The 27884-nt window shown below is 43.4% G+C and overlaps 1 protein-coding gene across 1 annotated transcript in view; it reads left to right on the top strand.

Annotated features, from left to right (window-relative positions):
- LOC309552584 (chloride anion exchanger-like) overlaps positions 1-27884 on the top strand; it is a gene marked incomplete at both ends in the record, with an annotated part of 131519 nt that overhangs the window by 64360 nt on the left and 39275 nt on the right. Inside the window, 7 exons of the mRNA XM_082253531.1 lie at positions 3450-3527; positions 8452-8547; positions 12551-12657; positions 15435-15504; positions 15599-15691; positions 15771-15866; positions 16252-16482. Coding sequence (XP_082109657.1) covers positions 3450-3527; positions 8452-8547; positions 12551-12657; positions 15435-15504; positions 15599-15691; positions 15771-15866; positions 16252-16482 — 771 coding nt within the window. The remainder of the gene's footprint in view (positions 1-3449; positions 3528-8451; positions 8548-12550; positions 12658-15434; positions 15505-15598; positions 15692-15770; positions 15867-16251; positions 16483-27884) is intronic.

Here is a 27884-nt window from a genome sequence, read left to right as displayed (position 1 = left end):
TGTATTAGCAGAGCACTAGATGTTGCTTTATTTTATTTTTACATATTTGATAAGGATGGATCTCTATCTTTGTTGCTGATTGTCCATCGGTGGATTTGGGTCCCCATATTGGGGAAGGCGCATTGAGACCATATTGGTCATATTAAGGAGGTGAGCGGCTGCTTATGTCTCTAGTGGAGGGATTTGATTCACTTTGACACCTGCGTGCCTGGATTTGGAAGCACTTCCCCATAGTGGCGGTTTATGCGCAGTCTTTGGGAGGTATAAATGTTATATGGACAATAATATTAACTTATTATGAATGTCTTGATAAAACTGCTTTTGTAACTTTTGCAGGTGTTGTATGTTTATATTGGAGTGTTTAGCTTCCAATATATTCGGTTTGTATGGAGATTAGCGCTGAATATATATCCTATTATTAACCTTCCTGGCGGTATGATTATGTCAGGATTTCTGTGCTAAAAGGGGTACATTGTTTTGCACAGAAATCTTTTGTTTTACATTTTAAAATTCACCTTCCCCTGCGATCCTCTGCCGTCCTCCCCCCCGTCCTCCCGCTGTCCTCCTGCTGTGTGCTCGGCAGATGCCGGCTCCTGTCTTCCGGTTCCCTTCCCTGCGAGCATTGCAATGCAGGGAGGTGGAACCGGCGGCAAATTCAAAAGTGCAGATACACTAAAGGACATAATACAAAGCTGTGATCCTAACGGATTACACCGTATCATGCCATTTCACCACAGGATTTCACCTGGTGATTTTTCCAGTGCCCTGCCTGTGCTTTTCCAGTTCTTTGTGCCTGGAAAATGGAGAACGACCATGGCGTCCAAAAAGCGTTCTTTTTGCACAAAAGCTCTTTTAGATGAACTGGAAAACAGCGACAGTGAAACTGAGTTACTTGAAGAAATGAGCGATAGCGATTCGTGGGAAAATACGTCTTCAGGTACGGAAAGTGATGACAGTGACGATTCTGATGTCTCTTTCTGGCACATCTCTCTATTGGAAATTCTGAAGAATCATTTGATATACTTCCAAAATTCCACAAATTTTCCAGGCACCAAGCACTGGAAAAGCACAGGCAGGGCACTGGAAAAGTATCCAGATGAAATCCTGTGCTGAAATGGCATGATACAGTGTAATCCGTTAGGATAACAGCTTTGTAGTATTTTGTGTATTTACACTTTTGAATTTGCCGCCGGTTCCACCTCCTGCGTCGCAATGCTCGCAGGGAGAGAACCAGAAGGCAAGTGCCGGCAATCGGCTGTGCAGAGAGCGGGGAGAGACAGTGAGGACGCCAGGGAGGACGCCAGGGAGGACGGCGGGGGATCATAGGGAAGATGAGTAACATTGCGGGGTAATCCCAAGTATGGCTCGGGGTTACCGCTTTTGGTACTGAAAATTAACCCCGAGCCACACTCGGGAATACCGCTAGGGAGATTAATGTAATATTTATCCTCTCAAACTTAGGCATGCCAGATGTGCCTAGGCACACCCTAATCACTGGGTGCAATGCTGATTCCCGCTACTGCCTGGCCTTCCCCATGCCCACCCCTTGCAGCACTACCACCTTCCACCCTCTCCCACTGGCTGCTGTGTTTACTATGCTTCAGTTTGTGAAGAACAGGAAGCTGCTTACCCTAGAGCACTTCCCATTCATTCACTGTCCAGTGCAGCTGAGGCTGCAGAGAACTGGGGACTCTCTGTTCTCAGTCCCTTTCTCTGTCTCAAAAGTCAGACTGGGTTCACACTGCTGCGAATCTTGAGTGGTTTAGATGCTGTTAGTTAAACTAAGATTTGCTTGTCAGTTGAAATTAATGGACATCTATGTGTTTAGTTCACATACCAGCATTACGAATTTGATGCAGGGAACAAAAAGACTCCCGATCTTCTTTGGTGCGAGTGCGATGCACACTTCTATGGTGCTATGAAAATTTGTTTGCAACTCTACACCACAAATCGCAACGTAAATTCTCACCCCACCTTGGACAAAAACCCCCCATCAAATTCACACCACATCGCAGCGCAGCAGTGTGAACCCAGGCTGAGACATCAGGCATCTGTTTGGACCTCTGATCTGAGAGTGGGGGGCTATTTTCAAACAAAAAGGAATGACCGCACTTCCGATGAATTTTCAAAGAAAGGAGTATCTTTATTCCACATCAATCAAATGGCAGGTACAATACACGCTGTGAGTGCAGGACAATCGGTGGACGCGTTTCACGACTGGATATGACGCTTATTCATCATGATGAATAAGCGACATATCCAGTCGTGAAACGCGTCCACCGATTGGCCTGCACTCACAGCGTGTACTGTACCTGCCATTTGATTGATGTGGAATAAAGATACTCCTTTCTTTGAAAATTCATCGGAAGTGCGGTCATTCCTTTTTGTTTGAAGTTATCCTGGATTGCGGATCCGACCAGCACCTGATCCCAGTCTCACCTGGAGCGGTCTACCCTGCTTGGACTTTGCCTATTCTTCAGTGGGGGGCTATTGGCCTACATGGGCTGAAGGTATATAGATTTGGGAAATGGAAGGAAGGGAAGGAAAAGGATAAAGTTATGCTTTAGTACCTAGAAGGGAAGGAAGGAAAAGGAAGGGGGAGAATTACCATATATATAATAAAATGTATACTTTATTTATCATTATAATTTTATTTTATTTTTTTCTTTGGGGTTGGGTTATGAATTGTTGAATGTATGTATTGTGTGGCTCCCTTGGAGAATTGTATGTTTGTATTGTTATTTTCTGTATTGAAATTAATAAAAAAACAAGTTTAAAAAAAAAAAAGAAGACCTCTGATATTTTGCCAAAGCCCCCCCAACGGGGCTCCAAAAAATAGTAAAACAATCATTTCAAAAAAGATGTAAATAATAATAAATACATTTGTAAAACATAATGCAATAAAAAAATAAAAAAAAAAAAAAAACGACTGACACCGTCCTCTGTGCTACTGACAAAGTTCATTGCTCTACTGACTGACACTGACCTCTTCCCTACTGACAATATACACACGTGTGTGTTTGGACTCTGGGGTACACACCCTAATGCAATAGGCTGTGCACACCTATGTTCTCAAACAATATAAAATGTATTGATTACACCAAATATAACATTTATAGTTAAAGGTCATTTGGACTCAAAGAAAGAGCCATTGTATGTTCAGTGTAAGCATTGATATTCTAAACAATCTCTAGTGTCCAGGTATAGAGAAGGTTTGAGAATCCCTGTTTCCCGTAGCTTGGTGATAAATTGCCACAATTTTAACAAACAACTTTATTATTAGGCATCAGCAGCATAGATATAAAATGCAAAAGAGAGTTCTATTATGTTTAATTTTTTTAAAGACCTGGCTTTGTATGTAAAAGGATCACTTTTAAACTCCTGATCTGTAAAATTTGTGCATACCTTTCCAAATGAGGTCATCTTAATTTACATTCATATTTCTACAGATTGCTGGGATACTATCAGGTGTAATAGTTTTGATAGTAACGCTCGCTCTTGGATATCTTTTGGAAACTCTGCCAAAGGTAATGTACAGGTTTTTCTTATTATTAACTTCTAAGCCTAGATTCACACTGTGAAACGCATGTGAATTGCACCGCATACCTGTGCAAATCGCATGTGATTCTGTGCGGTGCCATTTGAGCCTTTTTTATTTTTCATGGCTCAAATCGCACTGTAGCCACACCAAATACCTGCAGGCATCTTTTTTTTTAGCCGCACTAGAACCGGATTACATGGTTGTTTATACCCATGCGATCAGGTTAAGGCAAACGCGCTGCCTTTGCGCCCTGCTTTTGGGGTGTTGTTAACTTTGAATTGAAGGCCCAAAATGATCGCAAAATACCATGCATTTAGGTTTCTCACGTCACACCAGAGCTAAAAGTACCTCCGATGAAACAACAACTCAAATATTCTATATATCATTTGAATATGTATATCCAAAGTGTGTAGGGAATTTGTGGATGATGAACCACCTTCTCTCATTTTGTAGCAGTGTCAGCCATCTTAGAATTGTTTTTATTCTAGGTTTAATGGAGGTACTGTATATGAAAACTTTGTAAACGTGTTTTTAATTAGAAATATTGCCGTGTCATCATCATCATATGACTACCCGGCAGTCTTATGACCTGAGGGTATGTCAACAGGAGATAAGGAGACATTTTCAGAGACATAGAGAATATGGCAATTCTGCAAAGCCATATTGCCAAGGACATCATCCAGTGGAACAGCAGAGACTTAAATGCCTTACCCCTTTAGCTTGGAATACATATGGACTTACTGTGTGATGGTTGGACTGGAATTAAGTAATTAGCTACTGTTAACCTATAAGCAGGGCTTTTTTTCTCATAAAAAAAGGTGCTGGAACTCACCCTCCCCAGCCAACTCCCCGCCCCAACCACGCCCACAACCCCATCCCAACCACGCCCACAACCCCGCCCCCAGCTACACCTTCCTCAGAGGTGAAAATTGCACAGTTGCCAAATAGTGGGTGTGATCGAGGCTCAGAACTGCGTATCGCAGAAGACGCAAGGTTCAGAAAAGAGAAAGACACAGAGTACATGAGTATGTATTGTGCAGTACTGAGGAGTGCATATCATACAGGGTGTAGTAGCCATAAACATGTACTGTACACAACATTAAAAAGTACAGTATGTACCATACAGCACAACATAGAGACTATGATCAGGAGCATGTAATGTACACTGTACATACATAATCGAAGGCGTATGACACGCACTCCTAACTACTACCCCTGTATACTGTGCTATACATGATATAATCATGACCCCTGTTCTCTTTATTAATTGTTCTCTTTTACACACTTCTGGCCACTGCACTTTCCTCTCCCTCCACCCCCAGCTCAACTCTGCACTTTTTCCACAATTCACCTTAGCACTCCCCTCCACAACTCACCTCTGCATCCCCATCTAGAGCCTATCTTCACAGCTTTCACCTCTGTATTATCTGTACACCCCTTCCCTGCTATCACCCCTGCACAAGTCCCCCTTTCCCAACTCTCCCCTTTGCACAAATCCCCCTCCACAGCTCTTTTACAAATGCCCCCTCCCCCCAAAGCTCTCACCTTTTCACAGATCCTCCCCTCCCCCCAGCCCGCACCTTTTCACAGATCCCTCCCCCCAGCCCTCACCTTTTTCACAGATCCCACCCCCAGTCCTCATATTTTCACAGATCCCTCCCCTCCCCCCAACTCTCACCTTTTCACAGATCCTCCCCTCCCCAGCCCTCACCTTTTCACAGATCCCACCCCCAGCCCTCATCTTTTCACAGATCCCTCCCCTCCCCCCAACTCTCACCTTTTCACAGATCCTCCCCTCCCCCCAGCCCTCACCTTTTCACAGATCCCACCCCCAGCCCTCATCTTTTCACAGATACCTCCCATCCCCCAACTCTCACCTTTTCACAGAGCCTCCCCTCCCCCCAGCCCTCATCTTTTCACAGAGCCCACCCCCTCCTCCCAGCCCTCACCTTTTCACAGAGCCCTCTCCCCCCAGCCCTCACCTTTTTACAGACCACCCTCCCCCAGCCCTCTACTTTTCACAGACCCCCAGCCCTCACCTTTTTGCAGACCCCATCCCCCCAGCCCTCACCTTTTTACAGACCCCCCTCCCCCAGCCCTCACCTTTTCACAGAACCCCCCCCCCAGCCCTCACCTTTTCACAGAGCCCCCTCCCCCCAGCCCTCACCTTTTCACAGACCCCCCTCGCCCCCAGCCTTCACCTTTTCACAGACCCCCCTCCCCCACACAAAAAACTCTCTCACCTGGTATTCACAGATTGTCCTCCTCTTTTACTTTTTACTGCTTCAGTAATGCAGCAATCATGGCTCTGTTAGCTGTGCCCAGGATTTTTTTTTTCATTACAGTGACATCCCTGCAGTTCAGCCTATCAGGAATGTAGCATGGAGCAGGGGAGGAGATTCACAGCACTTCACTTGGCTCAGTGCTGCACATAGTTGTAACAGGCAGGAGATGCAGAAAGAAGCCGCCTCCCCAAGCCCCTCCTCCCCTCCTCCGTGCTGCATTCTTGATAGGCAGAGCCGCAGAGCTGCAGGAACATCACTGTCGAGACCCGAAACATCCAGCTTCATGTGTCTGCAGTGCAGACACTAGCACACAGAAAGTGGTGGAGGAAATGAGTCCTCCACCAGCTTCTGTGTAATGTGACAAGCAGGAGAGGACAGGGCAGCCTGAGGTGGCGGACCTACGTTCCGGTGCTTTCCAGCAGAAAAAAAGCCCTGCCTATAAGTGGATAACTATATTTTATAACTAATTATGAGAAGTTTGAGAATCAATAATATTATACTTGCTTATTATCTTGATAGTAGAGTGCATAAAAAAATATGGCTTTGTGTGTGGTCAGTCATTTTTACTGACCCCACACGCGTGTACAGCACATGTCAAATACATCTTCATCTGATTTGGATCTACTCACAGACTGTTGCTGTTTACCTCTAACAGAACCTCTATTTAGGAGGCACTTATAGACATAAGATGACTTAATCTCTAAAGAGTTAATTTCTGTTGAAGGCCTTCATCCCTGCTGGACAGCCAAAGTCTGAGGGAACATCTCTAGGCTCCCCCTGATAAGCCATTACTGCTTAATTCTAGCTTGTCCCCTTTGATACTAGGCTCATGTAGATGAGAAAGCTACATCATTTAAAATAATAATAAATACCATATCCTATATCCTGTTACAGATACAGGTAAATAATATATTTTACTACTGTATGTCTGCTACCCCACTGCAGTCCATCCTGGGTAAGCTCCTCTGTGGAATGTTGTCAGGATCTTACCCAGGTGAATGATGGAGATATGCCATTCTGGCCTTAAGATTGTCACATGGGGGGGGGGGTTACATACTCCCATACCTGGCATGCCTGTTCTGTTGGAGCAATTCAGAGTAGGGGCAAAACAGGGAAAGAGCAAAGGACTGTTGGCCTTAAGTGACAGAGTTGGCATACTTGTTTTAATCATTATTTGTTTTAAATCATAGTTAAAGAGCTCAACTGTGTCTGAGCACCACAAACTGAAAATGTAATTCGTTTTAATATACAAAGCAAACTCATCCATTCAACCAGGTCTCCATGCTTTATTTTGTTGAGAAATCACTTTGAAAAACACTTTCTTACCCTTTCTAGACGTGGCCATTGTGGCCATCTTGAGTAAGGGAAGATGATTCATGTAATATTTAGTTCCTTTAATACATCTGCCCTTAGCTCAGGCATGCAGGCAGAAGGGTGTGCTTAGCTGACAAAGCCCCTCCTCCAGGTGAAAGAAAAAATATATGCCCATGAAGACTCATGGTATATATGGCATAATTTCAGCCTAGGACAGAAACCAGGAAGCAACTGAAGAAATGTAAATAAAAAAGTTGAAAACAGGTAAATATAATATATCTTTCTATCTATTTACTAATGCTAGTAGCATAAGGATTAACATAGATAATGTTGATTGAGAGAGTTTAAATCTGCTTTAACAAATAATGGGTGCAAAGGAGTCTAAAATGGTGCCCTTTAAGTAATTTTTTAAGTCTTGTTTTTTTTTCTAAATTACAAACATGTTATATTTACCTGCTCTGTGCAGAGCGGCCCAGATCCTTCTCTTCTCAGGTCCCCTGTCTATACTCCTGGCCCCTTCCTCCTGCTAAGTACCCCAAGAGCAAGCAGCTTGTTCTGGGGGCACCCAAGCAGGCTCGCTCCTGAGCAGTGACTCTGCGTGTGAGTGGCCCCACCCCTCCCTCTCCTGATTGGCTCCTTGGCTGTGATTGACAGCAGCGGAAGCCAATGGCCAATGAGGAGTGAGCATCCCTGGCGAGTCGAGGATCTCATGCACATCATTGGATCGAGATGGGGGTCAGGTAAGTATTAAGGGGGCTGGGGATCTGCTGCACACAGAAGGTTGTTTTACCTTCATGCATAGAAGCACTTTAACTAGGTCACCACTGGTTGTTGGTAGCAACTTACCTATTCCCACAGGAGGGCAGAATCGTACATGTTACCCACCAGATGCCCATACTTCTTTATTTGGCACACAGATTGATATCAGTGGGGCAGTACCCCACATGGTAATTGCATTTAGCATGGGAAACAGTATCTTTTACAAGCCAGACTGGTGCTATCCTGAGGTGAGGACAGCATAACTTTTTCATAATTTTAATAAAAATATGTGAAAATAGAAAAAAAGATGGCAATATTAATTATGGGAAGATTAATGGATGAAAACCCAACACATTGGATTGTAGGAACATATGTGCCCATTGCTGGAAAAAATTATTTTTTAAGGTATTTGCTCAGTATTATCATTTTTATTGTTACAAAAATAATTTATTAAAAAAAAAAAATACTGGCTCACTCTATCAAAGATGGTTTTAGAATACAATTTATAGGAAAATCATGTATAGTGTTTTTAATATTTTCCTTTTATTTCAGGCTGTTCTTGCAGCTATTATTATCATAAACCTGAAAGGAATGTTGATGAAATTTAATGAAATCCCTATATTGTTCAAGAGGGATAAGTATGATTTAGTAAGTAAATGCTATGTGGTAAAACCCAATTGACTCATTACTGATATCCACAGGTCATCCTACAGTTTGTATCAGAGAATGGTAGTGGTGTTTCTGAGTTAATTATTATTTTTTGTTTGTTCTGTGTATAAATATGTGTTTTTCAGAACCATTTTCTTGAATTTTTTTAAACCCTGAAGAGGGAACCTAAGAGGGTCTGATAGCTTGCATCTTTAACCCACGTAACACATATGTGCGGCAGTAAGGAGCGTGGGTCTTGCTGCCCAAATGCCACACATATGCGACCATGGAGGCCGAGGCTTCCTAAGATTTGCATGCTTCCAGCAGTGACCAAGCTTTCTGACAGCTCCCTTAGTTAAGCCTGGGAGCCAAGGGGGTGGACAGGATCATGGTGGACTTGAGACCCTATCTCTACAGCTGCCAGAGTGCTACAATTGGAACCAGCTATGAAACCAGTTATTTGAGGCTTGAAAGATTATGAAGCACACAGACAACTGTAAACGTTATCCAGAGCAGTGTTCATTTCATCAACAAAAATGTTTTCATCAAAATTTCTTGTTTTGGCTATGGGCAGGAACAAAGAAGGCCAAAAATCAACCTTACAGGGGTTATAACCCTCCCTTACTCTATTCAAAATGTTAAAAAAATAAGTTTTTCCTATAATTTTACCTTCAGGACTGAATAGCAGTAATACCATTTATTGATATTTTGAGCTTCCTTTTAAATTGGTGGGTTCAGCTTTATTTAAGTTAAAGAATACAACTTACACCCCAAAATGCTCTGTGTCATTGTTAAAATCCAAAAAATGTTGCACAGATAGTCAGTGGTTGTCATAACAAGAATAGACTTTCACTACAATTGCGGTAAGACAGTGATGTCTAGAGCAGGGGTCAGCAACCCCTAGATGGTGATTTACCGATAGATATCGGCCAGGTGACTTGTAGATCACGATCTGCACTTGCTGACCTGTCCTTCCAGAGCATCAGAGTGCAATTCAGAGGTACTACTTGTAATTAGGGATGATCGAACGGTTAGCAGTTAGCAGTTAGCAGTGGCTAGCAGTTATAGAAGGATGTACATGCATGTACATCTGTTGAATCCCTCGGTTTCAAATCGCATGACAAGTCGCACCCTATTCTCCACAATGGAAGCCGTCAACTAAGTGCGACTCTGACTCCATCGGAGTCGCACTGATTTTGAAAGTAGTTCTTGCACTACTTTTTGCAAGTTCAGGTACGACTTGCATAGACATCTGTGCATGAAATCACAGATGTCTTCCAGGCTGCCCCTGAAGTAGTATTACTTTGAAATCGTGCTACGTGAACTCTGGTATAGGTTCAGCCATGTAGATATAATGGCACATCATGAGCGCTGTTACATATACAAATGGTCTGACTGCAGTTCAAAAAACAAATCAAGGCAATCAGATAGGGTCACATGGTTTTCTGCAAAGTCAGTGCATGAGGAGAGTAAAGCTGGATACACACTATACAAATTTTGTTGTTAGATTTCCTTTAGATTTAAGCCTCGTACACACGCAACGATTGTTGGCCGTGAATTTTCGGCCAACGTCCGATCGGCTGATTGTCGGCTTGTTAGTATGATGATTCCGAAAAACGACTGCGACTTTTTGACCGAACAAAATCTGGTGTGCATGCTAGAAAATTTTTGTTGGCCGTCAACAGAACGGCCGATTTTCCATCAGTCAGTACAGATTTCGGCAGACAAAAATCAGACGAGCAAGACTGGGCATGCTCAGAGAAGAAAAAACACACGGAAAGTAAACCAGCACATGACATGACTTCTGAAGTTGGTTGTTGTTGGCCGAGAAAATTTGTGTGCAGTCTAGAGCACATTTCAACCAACACAACAACACTGGACAAAAGTCGACCGATTGGTCGGCTAACAATTGTTGCGTGTGTACGAGGCTTTTTCCTTCAACTATGTAGTGCAAGGGCCTGCCTGATTGCATACACATTGAAAGTGTTTAGGTTTTACCTCCCATCATATGGTTTTGGTAAATCAAAATGGAAAAGTCTACAGAAAATTGTATAGTTTGTATCTAGCTTATGTCTGGTACTTACTAAAAGATTTTTTCGTTTAACCCAGTGGGCTGAATGTAAAATAAAACTGACAGATCGCCATAGTAAAGCTGGATACACACTTTTCAACTTTTGTGGTTAGATTTCCTTCAGATTTACCTTTTCTATGTAGTGCAAGGGCCTGCCAGATTGCATACAAATTGAAAGTGTTTAGGTTTGACCTCATATTATATGGTTTTGGTAAGTCTGAAGGAAAAATTCTTCAGAAAATCTTATAGTGTGTATGGCCCATAAGACAAGCAATGTTAGTACAGCAATCTCCCCTTCTGTGCTATTGTGTTCTGACAGTTGGGCCACCCCTCTGCCATTGGCTGACAGTGCTGATCAGATGCTGATTTTCCAGCATGCGACCAGCTTCTGTTGGACAGGGAGCTGTACACATGGACCGAAAGTTCCTGCCGAACCAACTGTTTTCGGCCTGTGTGTACCCATGCTTACAGAGGTTAGAATTGCTGTGACTTTTGAATTTGTGCTGGAAAAAATGAATTTAATATGACTACAATTTTCAATATTATGACCAAAGATTTCTTCCAATTGGTCAGGGATCCTGTTAACCACTTGCCGACTGCCTAACGCCGATCTACGTCGGCAGTCAGCCCCTCACAGGCAAAGTGACGTAGGGCTATGTCACTAGCTTGTGAGGGTCTAGGGAGCGAGCGCGCGCCCCCGGAGGCGCGCTCCCGCGTGGTCACGGACCCCCCCCGCGCGTGTGACCAGCGGACCCGATGTCCGCCGGTCACTCGGCGATCGGCGGGGGAGAGGGAGAAAGGCAGGCAGCTTGTGTAAACAAGCCACCTGTCATTCTCCTCGGTGTAAAGACACTGATCACACGGATCTACTATGTAGATCCGTTGATCAGTGTCCTTACAGCTGAAGCCACAGCCAATCACAGTAGAAAGCATGCCCCTAGGGACACACATAGCTCCTCCCTCCCAAATAAAGTTAACCCCTTCACTACCAGTGTATTTTTACAGTAACAGTGCATATGTATAGCACTGATTACTGTAGAAATGTCACTGGTAACCCCAAAAGTGTCAAAAATGTCAGTCAAGGGTCCGATCTGTCCGCCACAATGTCGCAGTCCCGCAAAAAAAAATCGCAGATCGCCGCCATTACGCATTAAAAAAAAACAACAAAAATTACAAAAATCTTTCCCTTTGTTAGTAATAACTTTTGCGCAAACCAATCGCAGATCGCCGCCATTACGCATTAAAAAAAAACAACAAAAATTACAAAAATCTTTCCCTTTGTTAGTAATAACTTTTGCGCAAACCAATCAAAATACGCTTTTTGCGATTTTTTTTACCAAACATAGGTAGCATAAAACAAATTGGCCGAAAATGTTAAAAAATTTTGATTTTTACATTTTTTTGGGGGGGAATTTCATATAAAAAAATGTGAAAAATATTGCTATTTTTGCAAAATTGACGCTCTTTTTTGTTTATAGCGCGTGATCAAAAAATCGCACAGGTGATCAAATACCATCAAAAGAAAGCTCTGTTTGTGGGAAAAAAAGGACGTCAAATTCGTTTAGGTACAGCGTCGCACGACCGCGCAATTGTCCGTTAAAGTCACGCAGTGCCGAATCGCAAAATACCCCCTGGTCGGAATGGGGGTAAAATCTTCCGGGGCTTAAGTGGTTAACAATCACACCAATCTATTCCCATTTTTTACTTTTGCTAACACTAGATGTGTTCTTGTGATTATCCAGGATTGACCTGCAATGCTTTAACTGTGCAAGCTCAACATTGGACAATCATAGAAACTTGCACATTGACACCTTCTTTCCTTGATCACCTGGAATTGATTGCACAATGACGTGATTTTATATTCATCAAGAAGCAATAACATTAAATGGAAAGCAAGTGCATAGTAACAATAGTATTTTTTTTTTTTTACAGGTTGTGTGGGTGGTAACATTTTGGGGTTCAGTCATTCTTGGTCTGGATCTTGGGCTTGCAGTGGGTGTTGGAATTGAGCTGCTGACAGTGGTTTTCCGTGTGCAGTTGTAAGTACCTAACTGGATCATGTGGAGTCATATGTAAAAGCACAAAAATTACATTTCAGTACCTGTTTCTCAGCTGTGCCTAATTTTAAAGTGTATGTTACCCAAACACTTTATATTCCTGATATGTGTAGTATGCTGTACAATGTACTTGTATTAAAATGTATCCTGCTCTCTTTGTAATTCTTCCTTTTTGTTAAAAGCTGTTGGTCCTGCCAGACTCTCTGTTTTCCTATTTTACATTGGTAGCACAGTCTGCCTGTCCTTACAGAGATATGCTGGGGTTTGGAGGTACACATCAAGTGGGTACAGAGCACAGATGGGTTTGGCCCCTTTCACAGTGGCAGACCTTTGGGTTTTTCCTGTCAGTTTTTAGGCAGACCCAATCTGTCCATTTAAAGCTCTCTATGGAGTAGTGGGTGTAAAGCTGACACCCCCGCCGCCATCCGACCTGTTCCTGTCCACTAAAAACAGACGGATGGGAATCCATTCCCCATCAGTCTGGCGGATCGGATTGGAAGACAGTTGAATGGAAAAGCCTGTTTCCATCTGACAGCCCCATAGAGAGCAGCAGGCTGTGTCCGTGTTCTCTCTGCATCAGCAGAGCGAACACTAACCTGTCATGCGTTTGTTCAGCAGTGATCAGTGGAAAGTTCTCCCATTATGCAATGGGAACCTGCTGACGGGTCTGCCCCATGTATAAGGGACCTTAGGGGTGCAAAGTTCACTTGCTGTGGTGTACAATTGTGTGCTGAAAGGATACAGAGGATGCTGAGAGGTGCAGAGATGTGTGTGTGTGGATGTGTGTGTGTGTGTGTGTGTGTGCGCGAGTGTGTGTGTGGGGGGGGGAGGGGGGTTATGGAGGTGTGGGGGTGCAGAGATGTGCGGCAGAGTACATAGATGTGCTGGAGGTGTTGAATTGTGCTGGGGAATACAGAGGATGATGGGAGATGTGTGTGTGTGTGTGGGGGGGGGGGGGTTGTGCTGGGGGTTACAAATGCTTGTTGGGTGTAGGGAATCAAGCCTAGGGAATTAGTTAGTTAGTTAGTCAGGTTGGAAAAAGACACAAGTCCATCTGGCTGAACCAATAAGAAACAAAAAACAGTAAAGAAAACCCAACCATACAATCCCATATACACAATCCTATACTCGCAGTTGATCCAGAGGAAGGCGCAAAACCCCAGCAAAGCATGATCCAATTTGCTACAGCAGGGGAAAAAAATCCTTCCTGATCCCCTGAGAGGCAATTGGATATTCCCTGGATCAACGTTACCTATAAATATTAGTACCCAGTGATATTATTTACACCTAGGAAAGAATCCAGGCCTTTTTTAAAAGTAATCTAGTGAGCTAGCCAGAACCACCACTGGAGGGAGTCTATTTCACATTTTCACAGCTCTTACTGTGAAGAAACCTTTCCGTATTTGGAGACAAAATCTCTTTTCCTCTAGACACAAAGAGTGCACCTCTTCCTCTGTGATGACCTTAAAGTGAATAACTCAACACCAATTTCACTATATGGACCCCTTATGTATTTATACATGTTGATCATATCCCCCCTTAATCTCTTCTCAAGAGAGAATAAATTCAGTTCCTCTAATCATTCCTCATAGCTGAGCTCCTCCATGCCTCTTATTAGTTTGGTTGCTCTTCTCTGCACTTTCACCAAATAAAGAGGATTTTAGGAGGAGCAGAGGTATGTATGGGATGCAGAGGTGTGCTGGGGGTGGGGTACGGAGGATGCTGGGAGGTGCAGAGATGTATGTAGGAGGTGCAGCAATGTGCAAAGGTAGGCAGGTACGGAGGTGTGCAAGAGGTAAAGGGGTTATTTGGGAGGTACATAGATGGGCAGGGGGTATAGAGGTGTGGTGCTGAGGGGTACATAGGCATTCTGGGGGGGTTTAGAGATATGCAAAGGGGTATGGCAGTCTTTTTCAACCAGGGTGCCTTCCGGGCTCTTCAGGGGTGCTTTGGCAAAATGCCTAAAAATTGGCCAAAAATTGTCAACAAACCAGAGGGTGGATCAAGGCTGCCTTTTTTGTTACACATAGCCACCATGTTTTAATGTGCAGCAATACAAGTTTGGGCATTGTATTGACCAGCTGCTGGTATCCCAGCAACTGATGATGGCAAATGTTTATTAGAAGGACACCAGGTGCCTAAGAACAAGAGAAAAGCTGTAATGCTAGTCAGTACCAGTGTGCAAAGATACATTGCATGTTTAAGAATAAATAGTCTCTAATGTTCGGTGTCCTATGTGTGTGGATGATGCTGCAATACATAAAACTATTAGTTTAAGTTTTTACAATTTAGAATGGGGGGCCTCGAGATTGTGCAAAATTTTAACGGGTGCCTTGACAGAAAAAAGGATGGGAAACACTGAGGTATGGCATTAGAGGGTTCTTGTAGAACCACGCGCATTTTAAATGGCCCACCCCCAATTAAGATACATTCTCCATCTACATTGACTAGCTGAAAACAAAGAAAAAAAAAAGGTGTCCCTAAAATTTTTTTGGAAAGGTTGGCAACTATGCAGGAAGGGGTCCTGCTGCAGAACACGTGAAGGGGTCCCCACGATGGGAGTAAAGGGTCCTGGATCAGTGGCAAGGGCCCTAAGACAGGGTCAGGGGGGCCCTTCGTAGTTTCCTGCACCGGGGTCCTAAAGGTTCTAGCTATGCCTCTGTATATGTATAAATATATATATAGTTCCTACTGTTTACTATGTTTAATTATTATCTTCTTTAAAGTTTATTTCATGTAACATCTTTTTTACTTTACAGCCCAAAATATGCATTATTAGCTAGCGTTGGAAGAACAGATATCTATAAAGACAGAAAGGATTATAGCGATGTAAGTAGGTCAATCTCAATCAACAATATGCATTAAAGTAATTTCATTTCATTTAAAACCATGTATATATAATATATGTTCACACTGTCCACAGATCTATGAGTTAGATGGAGTGAAAATATTCAGATGTCCATCTCCTGTCTTTTTTGCTAACATTGATGCCTTTAAAGAAAAACTTATCACCTATGTAAGTTTATGTTTATTCCTTTTCTTTTTTTTAATTATGCATTTTTACTACTGCCTACTAACACAATGATATCTTGTAGGTTGGTTTTAATCCACTGTGGCTCCTTCGTAAACGCAATAAGGCTCTCAGGAAAATTACAAAATTAGTCAAAAAAGGAGAATTACAGATGACACCAGTAAGTCTAAAAAAATAACCTGTTGTATAAAACTGTCAAAAGTTTTATACCAAATAGATAGATAGATAGATAGATAGATAGATAGATAGATAGATAGATAGATAGATAGATAGATAGATAGATAGATAGATAGATAGATAGATAGATAGATAGATAGATAGATAGATAGATAGATAGATAGATAGATAGATAGATAGATAGATAGATAGATAGATAGATAGATCTATGTTCAAAATGAATATTATAATGCAAATAGTTTAATACAAGAATGTCATAATGCATTTTTGATTGTTTTTGATGTTCTCTCTTGTAAAAATAAAGATCTACTAATACAAATTAAAGCATTAATACACATTTTAAATTCTTTTCAAAATTCCCTCTAAAGAAAGGTTTGGTACCAACAACAAATGATATTGATATATCTGATGATGAAGAACTACACAATAACAGAATAGAAGAGTTGGATGAACCCCCTGAGGATCTGCCCATTGTAGTGAACTGGAATGAAGATCTTCCAAATAACATACAAGTTCCAAAAATTGATCTCCACACATTGATTCTGGATTTTACAACAGTGTCATTTATTGATATGTCTGGAATGAAGGTTCTTAAAGCGGTAAGCACATTAATTTTATATGTAAGCAAAAAAAAAAACATCTATGCTTTTGAGCTAACACAGTTTCTCATTCAATCAAGGACCATGTAGTATAATAATCAGACACAAAGAAAGAGTTTAATATAGATGATCAAATGGTCTCACACCAACTCATATTTGCTGCAAGCTGGGACATTATGAAGTGACTGGAGATTCTCTATAGATGACTGAATTTCTGAACCAGGTGATCCAATAAGTAAATTGGTAAAGGGACCTTGTGGACCTCTCATCAGTCTACTTTTAATTAGAGAGAGTTCAGCCTGTCCCTTATATATATATAAAGCCCATATTTCAATGAATCATGGACTCTTTACCCCTCATTGACCTCCAGTAAGCAGTGTAAGCAGGATCCAGGGGGGATTCCCTTCATTTTGTGATGGTCATGCCCTAATAGGGAAGAACACTATTTTCCTAATTGGATAGCACCAGAGAATCCTGTCCCATACCTTCTTGCCCTCTCTGCCTTTAGAAAAAATACAGGATCTTTTATGACATTCCACCTACATTTCTAATTGGAGTTCAATAGTGAGGAGGTAGGAGACCTGTGCTCTGAAATGGACTGTGGCACTCTAACTGAACTAGAAATGGGTCAAACAGACCTCTTTACTAGTTCAGTGTGTGCCAGGAAGATTAGGAATATTAGCCAGTAGAAGCAAAAGTTGATACATTTTACACCAAATCAGTGGTACAGTTAATTTGCTGAGATTCAATACTCTCCAAACTTTAATTTTGAAGTTACCAGAGGAGCTGTTTGCTGAGTGAGTCAGCCTCCCTGAGTCACTCAGCCCTGACCCAGATTCAACCTAGGCTTGGCTGCCAACCAAGTCAATATTTACCTACACCAACATCTATGTACACTATCTAGCTAAAGGGTGCAACACTTGCCCCCCTAAAAAGCCAGCCTGACCCCATGGCTGGGGGAAAAAACACAATTAAATACATAACATACAGTGGGAGGTGAAAGGGGAAACATGGATTAGGCTATGGTACAAATAAATTAGGAAGTATTCAAAAATACACATCTCTCTCAAGAATTTTATATCAATACATCACAATATTTGCATTTCCTAGTTACAGGTCCCTGTAGCGAACTCTCCCATAACATAAGGCACAAATAAATTGACCTTCAAGGGTCCATCACCAGCATGGTGAACAGCCGTCCAATCTTCCCAGCTGGCCATGCAATTTTTTTTGTTTACCTGTGAGCTGAACACTCTACATCAGTCCTTCGCAGATAATAGTGAGAATTTGGCGGTCTCTTCAAGTTTCTATCAGCTCCTCTAACTGCAATGGAGTGGCTCTTGGGGGGGGCTGTCTTGCTTTCACAACCACCACCCTGTCTTTGTAAATCACTCTTTCCTAGCCTCAATTCTTGACGAATGTCCTGGAACCAGGCCCAAGATTGGTCACAGACCGGTACCTGCAAGGGCTTGGTGACATGCAGATACTCCCACACCAGCTCATACTCTTAACTCTTTATGGGAGTCCTTAATGATGTCCATGGTGTTAGGAGGGGCATAGAGATAGTCCAGACCCCACTCCAGAGCTGTTCTTTGCTGCACTATCCCCTGGTATCTTGAAAACCTTGGCAGTTTTCTTGGCTTTCCCTTCCCAGGAAGAACACAGGCTTTGGGCGACCTCACTATCCACTGCCTGCACTCAGTAGCTCTGGTCTGGGTGGTAGGGGTCTGTTAGGCAATGTCTGTTAGGCAAAATACACTGACTGGGGTCTGCATGGCTACTCCGGTCCCCTCATCTGGATCTGGTACATTCATTACCTATGACATTACTTCCATCTTTTCCTTAGAGTGTCCCCACTCCTCCTCCGAGCTACTGTGTAACGACCAATCTGAAAACTCGTTATCCAAGGGCCCAAATTCTGCCTGCAGTCTTGGCGACCCCCCCCCCCATCTATGCACCCACCACTCCCCACTGGCTAACCTGAGGATGAGCTGTCTTCCGGCATAGGCTCCTTCCTAGTGGGGCTGGCAGGGTTAAAGGCCCGGCCATCACTTCAGGGATGTCATCTAGCTCCTGCTGGGCAGTACTAACAGGTGCCAGGTCCCCTGACTTGGCTGCAGGTTGTGGCAGACTTCCAACTCTCTTCCCCGATGTCAACCCTGCCTTGAGCAGATACTTCAAGGCCCGCTTCGAGGACTTTCGCTGCAGTTCTGTGCAGAGACCTGTCCGCAGATTCACATTGTAGTTTTGTTGCTCCCGTTCACTTGGTGTTAGCCCAGTGAGCGGCTCGTCACAGTGCCCGCACTGAATCTAGGCCCACACCAACGTGGTCGGTATTCTGTAACCAGGAAACAGTAGACACAGTCTCTCCATCCACTCAATCATTTTAAGGGTGAATGCTCACTCACCAGCCCACCCAGATGACTTCTCTGGAAAACTCCTGGATGTGCTGACCTGTTCCTGCTGTCCTCTCCTTGCTCCTATCTCCAGCTTCCAGCAGTTGCCCATTTGCCCAAGGCAAGCACCGGCATGAGGAATGACACACCTCACTCCCTGTGCATTCCTAATGCAGGTGCTTGCCTCTGGAAAGTGATGGAAACTGGAGACAACAGCTGGCTCCTTGCCAGCTGCAGTGCCAGGTTACCATGTGCCAGGAGGAGCTAGTGCTAGAAGCAACATGGCTAGTGTTTTAGGACATCTAGAAAAATAAGACAAAGTACTACATGTACCGTGTCCTATCAGGAACTAAATAATGTAAAAACAAATTATAGTTCTTTAAAGACTAACGCTACTATTGTTGAGTAAAACAATGGTCCCGCAGAAGGGATTCCCTCACAGACAGTGTTGATGAGAAAATCAAGCAAATTTCTTTCCTGCACCCTGGGGTTTTCTCATTTCTAGAAGTCACTGAAACACTGAAGGGGAAAATCAGGAAGAAGAGTCTCATCTGTGATATGAGCCCAGAGGTGCTCAGCTCTTGGGACTTCGGAATTCATAGGATCAGTATACCAACAGTAGAAGTCTGGGCTGGGGGGGGCAGGGCCGTCTTTTCCACTGGGCATGCCCGGCGGTTGCCCGGGGGCCCCACTTGCCAAGGGGCCCCACATGGATGGTGGCATGTCCCTGGTGGTCTAGGGCCCCCCCGTTATGTTGTCCGCTGGCCCGGGCCCCCCCTTATTGCTTTCGCCCGCCGGCGGCGGCCGTGGCTTGAGTCTGCACTGCAGTGCACACTGGTTGCTAAGGCCAGCCCGATTGGCATCTAGCAACCAGTGACGTTAGCAGAGCAGACCCAGGATGCACGGCGCCGCAGCGGAGGACTCGGAGGAGGATCCTCCTCCTCGTCGGCTCGTCCTCCTCTCCTCCCTCCGGCTCCGTCTCGACCCGACTGGCTCCGCCTCCACCCACCTCCTCCCATGTGCAGCTGAGCCATTCTAAAGGTAAGGCTGCCACGGCCCACAGCCTGCAAGGCTGAATCTGATGATATATATTATTTTTTTAACTCTCTCATGGCTGGGAATGATAATGATGGAATCGATGACACAAGAGACAGACAACTCTGTCCTGGAGGATATACCTTCCTATATATATTGGTCCCTGTAATATGTATATAGTAAGGTATATATCCTCCAGGTAGTAGTTGTACTCTCTTGTAGTATAGTGTTCCCTGTAATGTGTATATAGTCTATATACATATTACAGGGACCAATATATACTACAAGAGACAACTACCTGGAGTATATACCTTACTATATACATATTACAGGGAATCCTATATACTACAAGAGACTCTTGTAGTATATAGGATTCCCTGTAATATGTATATAGTAAGGTATATACGCCAGGTAGTTGTACTCTCTATTGTAGTATATATTGGTCCCTGTAATTTGTATATAGTAGGGTATATATTGCAGGTAGTAGTTGTACTCTCTTGTAGTATATAGTGTTCCCTGTAATGTGTATATAGTCTATATACATATTACAGGGACCGATATATACTACAAGAGTGTACAACTACTACCTGGAGTATATAAACAAAATGGCCACTGCCCCCACCTATTACTGGCCTTCATAGCAAAGAACACATGGAAGGGCTCCACACATGAAACAAACAAAGATAAAATTCCCAGTTCAATTTGCTAGCCAGTCTGCTTACCAACCAAATTAACCTGTATAACAGTTTGCGTCAAAACAGGGGTTTAGTTAACACACATTTGCAAACGCATGTGAAAGCTGCAGGGCCACTCCACGACTCCCTGTATTACCTGCAGTCCTACTCTAATGAATTTATAAGAGTCTTCACAGTGGAAGCACATGCAAGCAAATGGATAGATAAGGGGCAGGTGAGCCTGGAGGTGGCCCATCCCTCCTCTGAAAGGTAATTGGGGGCATAATGGAAGCCCAGCTGATAGTATTACAGCAAAGGCATCCAGTATGTCCACTCACCAGTACACATTAACAACAAACAAAATGGCCACTGCCCCCACCTATTACTGGCCTTCATAGCAAAGAACACATGGAAGGGCTCCACACATGAAACAAACAAAGGTAAAATTCCCAGTTCAATTTGCTAGCCAGTCTGCTTACCAACCAAATTAACCTGTCTAACAGTTTGCGTCAAAACAGGGGTTTAGTTAAAACACATTTGCAAACGCATGTGAAAGCTGCAGGGCCACTCCACGGCTCCCTGTATTACCTGCAGTCCTACTCTAATGAATTTATAAGAGTCTTCACAGTGGAAGCACATGCAAGCAAATGGATAGATAAGGGGCAGGTGAGCCTGGAGGTGGCCCATCCCTCCTCTGAAAGGTAATTGGGGGCATAATGGAAGCCCAGCTGATAGTATTACAGCAAAGGCATCCAGTATGTCCACTCACCAGTACACATTAACAACAAACAAAATGGCCACTGCCCCCACCTATTACTGGCCTTCATAGCAAAGAACACATGGAAGGGCTCAACACATGAAACTTCCATTATGCCCCCAATTACCTTTCAGAGGAGGGATGGGCCACCTCCAGGCTCACCTGCCCCTTATCTATCCATTTGCTTGAAACATAGAAACATAGAATGTGTCGGCAGATAAGAACCATTTGGCCCATCTAGTCTGCCCAATATATCTGAATCCTATGAATAGTCCCTGGCCCTATCTTATATGAAGGATAGCCTTATGCCTATTCCATGCATGCTTAAACTCCTTCACTGTATTTGCAGCTACCACTTCTGCAGGAAGGTTATTGCATGTGCTTCCACTGTGAAGACTCTTATAAATTCATTAGAGTAGGACTGCAGGTAATACAGGGAGCTGTGGAGTGGCCCTGCAGCTTTCACATGCGTTTGCAAATGTGTGTTAACTAAACCCCTGTTTTGACGCAAACTGTTAGACAGGTTAATTTGGTTGGTAAGCAGACTGGCTAGCAAATTGAACCGGGAATTTTACCTTTGTTTGTTTCATGTGTGGAGCCCTTCCATGTGTTCTTTGCTATGAAGGCCAGTAATAGGTGGGGGCAGTAGCCATTTTGTTTGTTGTTAATGTGTACTGGTGAGTGGACATACTGGATGCCTTTGCTGTAATACTATCAGCTTGTAATGTTCCGGTACCTCTGGTACCCTTGTCTCCATATTTCTCCTCTCCTAATTGCGTCCCATCTTGTGTAACAAAGGACGCATATACCTTTAAGACCGGATGACATCATTGCCGAGCGCCGGTTTGCTCTCACTCATCGCTCGTTCAAACCCACATGTTCATCGCACCTACGCCTGAGAAGTCGGAGCTGCTGACATACCTCCCTTGCTGAACTGAAGCCGGAAACCTCGCTGGTGATCCGTATCTCGCTACGGGATCACCCCTCTCCAATGGACACTGTTATTCCTAAACCTATCTAAGTGATAAGTACCCCGCAGGGGATTCTTGCTAACCAATCTCCTACTGTCATCTACTGCAATTACCAAGACTATCTGTATCTATCTATTCACTATCATCTGCATAGACTGTTAGCTCTTGGGACTACCTTCAACTATCCTTGCACTAGGTTACTCTGTCTAAGTATACTCCATCTGTGTCCTCTTACCATCTGCACTATACTTGACATCAGAACCTATCTGCTTCACCATCACCTGCAACTCCTATACTACTTCTAGTGCTCACCATATAATAGCCTGTCTCTCATCTATATATCCTCATATACTCTATCCCTCCATTAAACATCTATTAATATATATATAGTATATAACAGGCTGTACACGGTGATGAAGTCCTGAGAGTTGGATATGTTGTTCAACAGATTCTCTACAAGGCTACTGAGTGTAATAATTCTGCAGCTGTAAATCCATCCACAAACAAAAACGCATGAACGTTACAGATTGAACGAGCCTTTAAAAAAAATATGGATTCAGCAGAATTATCCACTCATGTACTACAATTAAAACAGCAAGTAGATGCATTGATCCATGCGCTTACAGAGGTAAAAAATGACAAGCAAACCTTGAGACAGCAGCTTGGCCGTCTCACACAGCCTCCTGCTGCTCAGCCCCGTGAGCCTAAGATAAACCCTCCTATAGTGTTTTCTGGTGATCGGAGCAAATTCCGTGAATTTAAAAACGCATGTCAATTGTTTTTTTTGTTAAAACCTCTAACCTACACCACTGACCAAATTAAGGTTTGTACCATCATCTCCTATTTAACGGGTGAACCCCGGGCCTGGGCAGATGCTCTCTTTGAAAAGGATGATCCACTCCTTAATTCTTATCCCTTATTTCTAGCACAACTTGCTACTTTATATGAAGACCCCAACAAGCAGAGTACCGCTGACACCCAATTACGGGCCTTAAAACAAGGAAGGAGACCTGTTGAAGATTTCGTGGCGAATTTTAAAAGATGGTCCCCTGATTCAGGGTGGAACGACACATCTTTGCGAACGCAGTTTAGACTCGGCCTATCTGAGGCCGTTAAAGACGAGCTCTCCCGAGCGGATTTACCTGGCACTCTAGAGGGACTGATCCAGACCAGTATCAATATTGACAGACGACTACGAGAAAGAAAGGCTGAGAAGATGGGCTCACCATTTTCCAGTCCTTCTCGGATGTTGCCTGCTGACCCTACTCCTATGGAAGTAGGAATGATACGTCCACCTCTGACCCTTTCTGAACGTGCCAGGAGGAAAACCGAACATCTTTGCATGTACTGCGCATCCCCGAATCATTTGGTAAACGACTGTCCTCTTGTCCGCAGAAAAGAGGGTGAGTGTTCAAATGTCTTGCTAGGGGCACTCACAACTTCCTTTTCTAATCCTTATCTTTTTGTTCAATTAACATTGCAGTGGGACCAAACTAGGATCACCACCAAGGCTATGATTGACACAGGATCTTGTGGAAACTACATTGACATTTGTTTTGTCTCCCTTAATAAAATACCTATTGTTTCAAAACCCAAACCTGTCTCCGTTAGTTTTATTAACGGTACCCCTTTATCCTCTGGTCCTATCACCAGTCAGACACAGGCACTTCTTGTAACTGCTGACAAGTCTCATGTGGAGACCACCACCTTTGATGTATTAACTTCACCACATTTTCCAATCATTTTGGAACTTCCCTGGTTACACATACATCAACCAATCATCGATTGGAAAACAAGAACGTTAGCCTTCTCTTCTCACTATTGTGAGACGCCGTGCAACCTCCCCACACATGATAGGATCCTGTCTGTACTGCCGGATGACATTATTCCTAAGTGTTATCAAATTTATCGGAGGTTTTCCTTGAGAAAAACGCTCAAATGCTACCTCCCCATAGGGACTATGATTGTTGTATCGATCTGCTCCCTAATAGCAAGTTGCCTTACGGACATGTATATCCTCTCTCACAGGATGAACTCTCTCACCTTAAGGAGTATCTGGATGAGAACTTGGCAAAAGGATTCATCCGACCTTCTACTTCCTCCACTGCTGCTGGGCTCTTCTTCGTCCGCAATAAGGACTCTAGCCTTAGGCCTATCATTGATTTCAGACAATTAAATGCCATCACAATAAAGGATCGTTATCCTTTACCTCTTATTCCTGAACTTATCGAACAGGTGCGTGGGGCTTCCTTCTTTTCAAAATTGGACCTAAAAGGGGCATACAATTTAATTTGAATCCGTAAAGGGGATGAATGGAAGACGGCATTCAGAACCAGATACGGACTGTTTGAGTACCTTGTAATGCCATTTGGGCTATGTAATGCTCCCGCAGCCTTCCAACGGTTTATCAATGAGATATTCCGAGACTTGCTTGATGTTTGTGTGGTAGTATATTTGGACGATATACTTATCTATTCTCATTCCTTACCTGAGCACATAAAACATGTGAGACTTGTGTTGTCAAGACTACTTGCACATAACTTATATGTTAAATCAAAGAAATGTTTGTTTCATAAAGAGGAAGTACTATTCCTAGGATATATTATATCTAAAAGTGGAATCAAAATGGACATGAGCAAAATATCCTGCATTCTGGATTGGCCTGTGCCAACCACTCGCAAAGCATTACAAAGGTTCCTAGGATTCTCTAATTACTACAGGAAATTCATTAAAAACTTCTCTGCGATTGTGAAACCTCTCACACAACTTACAAGCACGAAGAAACCATTTAATTGGACAAAAGAAGCAAATGGAGCATTCTCTCTGCTGAAATCAAGCTTTACTACTGCCCCCATACTATGCCATCCAGACCCATCCCTTCAATACATCTTGGAGGTAGATGCGTCTAATATGGCAGTAGGAGCAGTTCTCTCACAACGACCAACAAACACCTCACCTCTTCACCCAGTTGCTTTTTTTTCAAAGTCATTAAGTAGCCCCGAGGTGAACTACCCAGTAGGTGAGAAGGAGTTATTAGCCATAAAACTGGCATTAGAGAATCGGCGACATCTACTTGAGGGCACTCAATTGCCAATTCTGATATATACTGATCACAAAAACCTTCAATACCTTCAGACTAATAGAACTCTTTCCCACCAGCAGGTACGGTGGTCGTTATTCTTCCTGAGATTTAATTTTTTAGTAACTTACACCCCCGCAGACAAAAATAAAAAAGCGGATGCACTCTCACGACTAGCCGAGAAAGATTGCACTGAGGTTCCCTCAGTTCCTATAATACCACTTGAGCGTATTATCGGAGTCGTTCGCTCCCTGAAGGAGGAGATTTTGCACAGCATAGGGTTGGATTCACCTCCACCACAACTAACTACTGACGCAGAAGGCTTCCTCTACTACAACGATAAATTATACATACCCCCTACTATGCGAACCAAGATCTTAGAACTGTCGCATGATGTACCTATGGCAGGACATATGGGTATGACTAAAACTCTCAATCTACTCACTAGGCAATTTTGGTGGCCAGACATGAAGACAACCGTAAAAAAGTTCGTTTCATCTTGTGATATCTGTGTAAGGTCTAAAATTGACAACACAAAACCATCAGGGTTACTTTGTAGTTTACCGATACCCCAGGTTCCGTGGGAAGTGGTATCCTTAGACTTCATAGTGGAACTACCACCTTCCAAAGGATTCAACACCATCTTGGTGTCAGTGGACCATCTGACCAAGATGGCACATTTCACTCCTATCCGAAAACTACCTTCATCCAAACAAACAGCGGAATTACTTGTGAAACATGTCTTTAAGTTACATGGTATTCCAAAAACACTGCTGTCTGACCGTGGTTCACAATTCATCTCAAAGTTTTGGCTAGCTCTATGTCAGATACTGCGAATAGAGCGTAACCTTACTTCTCCATACCACCCTCAGACCAACGGACAGACAGAGAGAGTTAACCAGTGCATTGAACAGTACCTGCGTTGCTATACTTCGTATCTACAGGACGATTGGGCAGATCTCCTCCCGCTGGCGGAATTCGCCTATAATAACGCTACTCATAGCACTACTAAGCAAAGTCCGTTTTACCTGAATTATGGGTTTCATCCCACACTCCTTCCTCCACGTATCTTGCCATCAAGTAATCCAGTGGCATCTGATTATCTTGCCCAGATAAAGGATTCTCTGGGATTACTCAACAATACCATATCTCATGCTCATAGCCAACAAAAAAAGTACTACGACCTCCGTAGGAAACCCTCTCCCCAATATGCCATTGGGGATCTTGTTTGGCTTTCTACAAAAAATCTGAGACTAAAAATCCCTAGTAAAAAACTTGGACCTCTATTTCTGGGACCTTTTCCAATAGAGAAGCTTATTGGAAAAGCTGCAGTACAACTCACATTGCCAGTAAACCTCAAGATACATCCTGTCTTCCATGTGTCTCTACTGAAGCCCCATGTTCCTAACCAAGGAATAAGGCCTACTATCTCACCTCCACCTCCTGTACAAGTGGAAGGTGGAGAAGAATTTGAGATAAAAGAAATTTTGGATTCCCGTTTCAATAGAAGAAGACTCCAGTATCTTGTACGATGGAAGAATTATGGGCCCCAAGATGACACTTGGCTGGATACCTCCGATATACATGCCCCTAGACTGATTCGCAATTTCCACTCGAAATATCCGGAAAAACCAGTTCTAGAGGCCTTCCGGAGCCGGCCTTAAGGGGGGGGGTACTGTAATGTTCCGGTACCTCTGGTACCCTTGTCTCCATATTTCTCCTCTCCTAATTGCGTCCCATCTTGTGTAACAAAGAACGCATATACCTTTAAGACCGGATGACATCATTGCCGAGCGCCGCTATGAGCGGCTATTTCAATCGCCGGTTTGCTCTCACTCATCGCTCGTTCAAACCCACATGTTCATCGCACCTACGCCTGAGAAGTCGGAGCTGCTGACATACCTCCCTTGCTGAACTGAAGCCGGAAACCTCGCTGGTGATCCGTATCTCGCTACGGGATCACCCCTCTCCAATGGACACTGTTATTCCTAAACCTATCTAAGTGATAAGTACCCCGCAGGGGATTCTTGCTAATCAATCTCCTACTGTCATCTACTGCAATTACCAAGACTATCTGTATCTATCTATTCACTATCATCTGCATAGACTGTTAGCTCTTGGGACTACCTTCAACTATCCTTGCACTAGGTTACTCTGTCTAAGTATACTCCATCTGTGTCCTCTTACCATCTGCACTATACTTGACATCAGAACCTATCTGCTTCACCATCACCTGCAACTCCTATACTACTTCTAGTGCTCACCATATAATAGCCTGTCTCTCATCTATATATCCTCATATACTCTATCCCTCCATTAAACATCTATTAATATATATGTAGTATATAACAGGCTGTACACGGTGATGAAGTCCTGAGAGTTGGATATGTTGTTCAACAGATTCTCTACAAGGCTACTGAGTGTAATAATTCTGCAGCTGTAAATCCATCCACAAACAAAAACGCATGAACGTTACACAGCTGGGCTTCC

This window comes from Pelophylax lessonae, assembly GCF_965119305.1.
Source record: "Pelophylax lessonae genome assembly, chromosome: 4".
NCBI lineage: Eukaryota > Metazoa > Chordata > Amphibia > Anura > Ranidae > Pelophylax > Pelophylax lessonae.
This window is presented reverse-complemented; position numbering and strand designations above follow the sequence as displayed.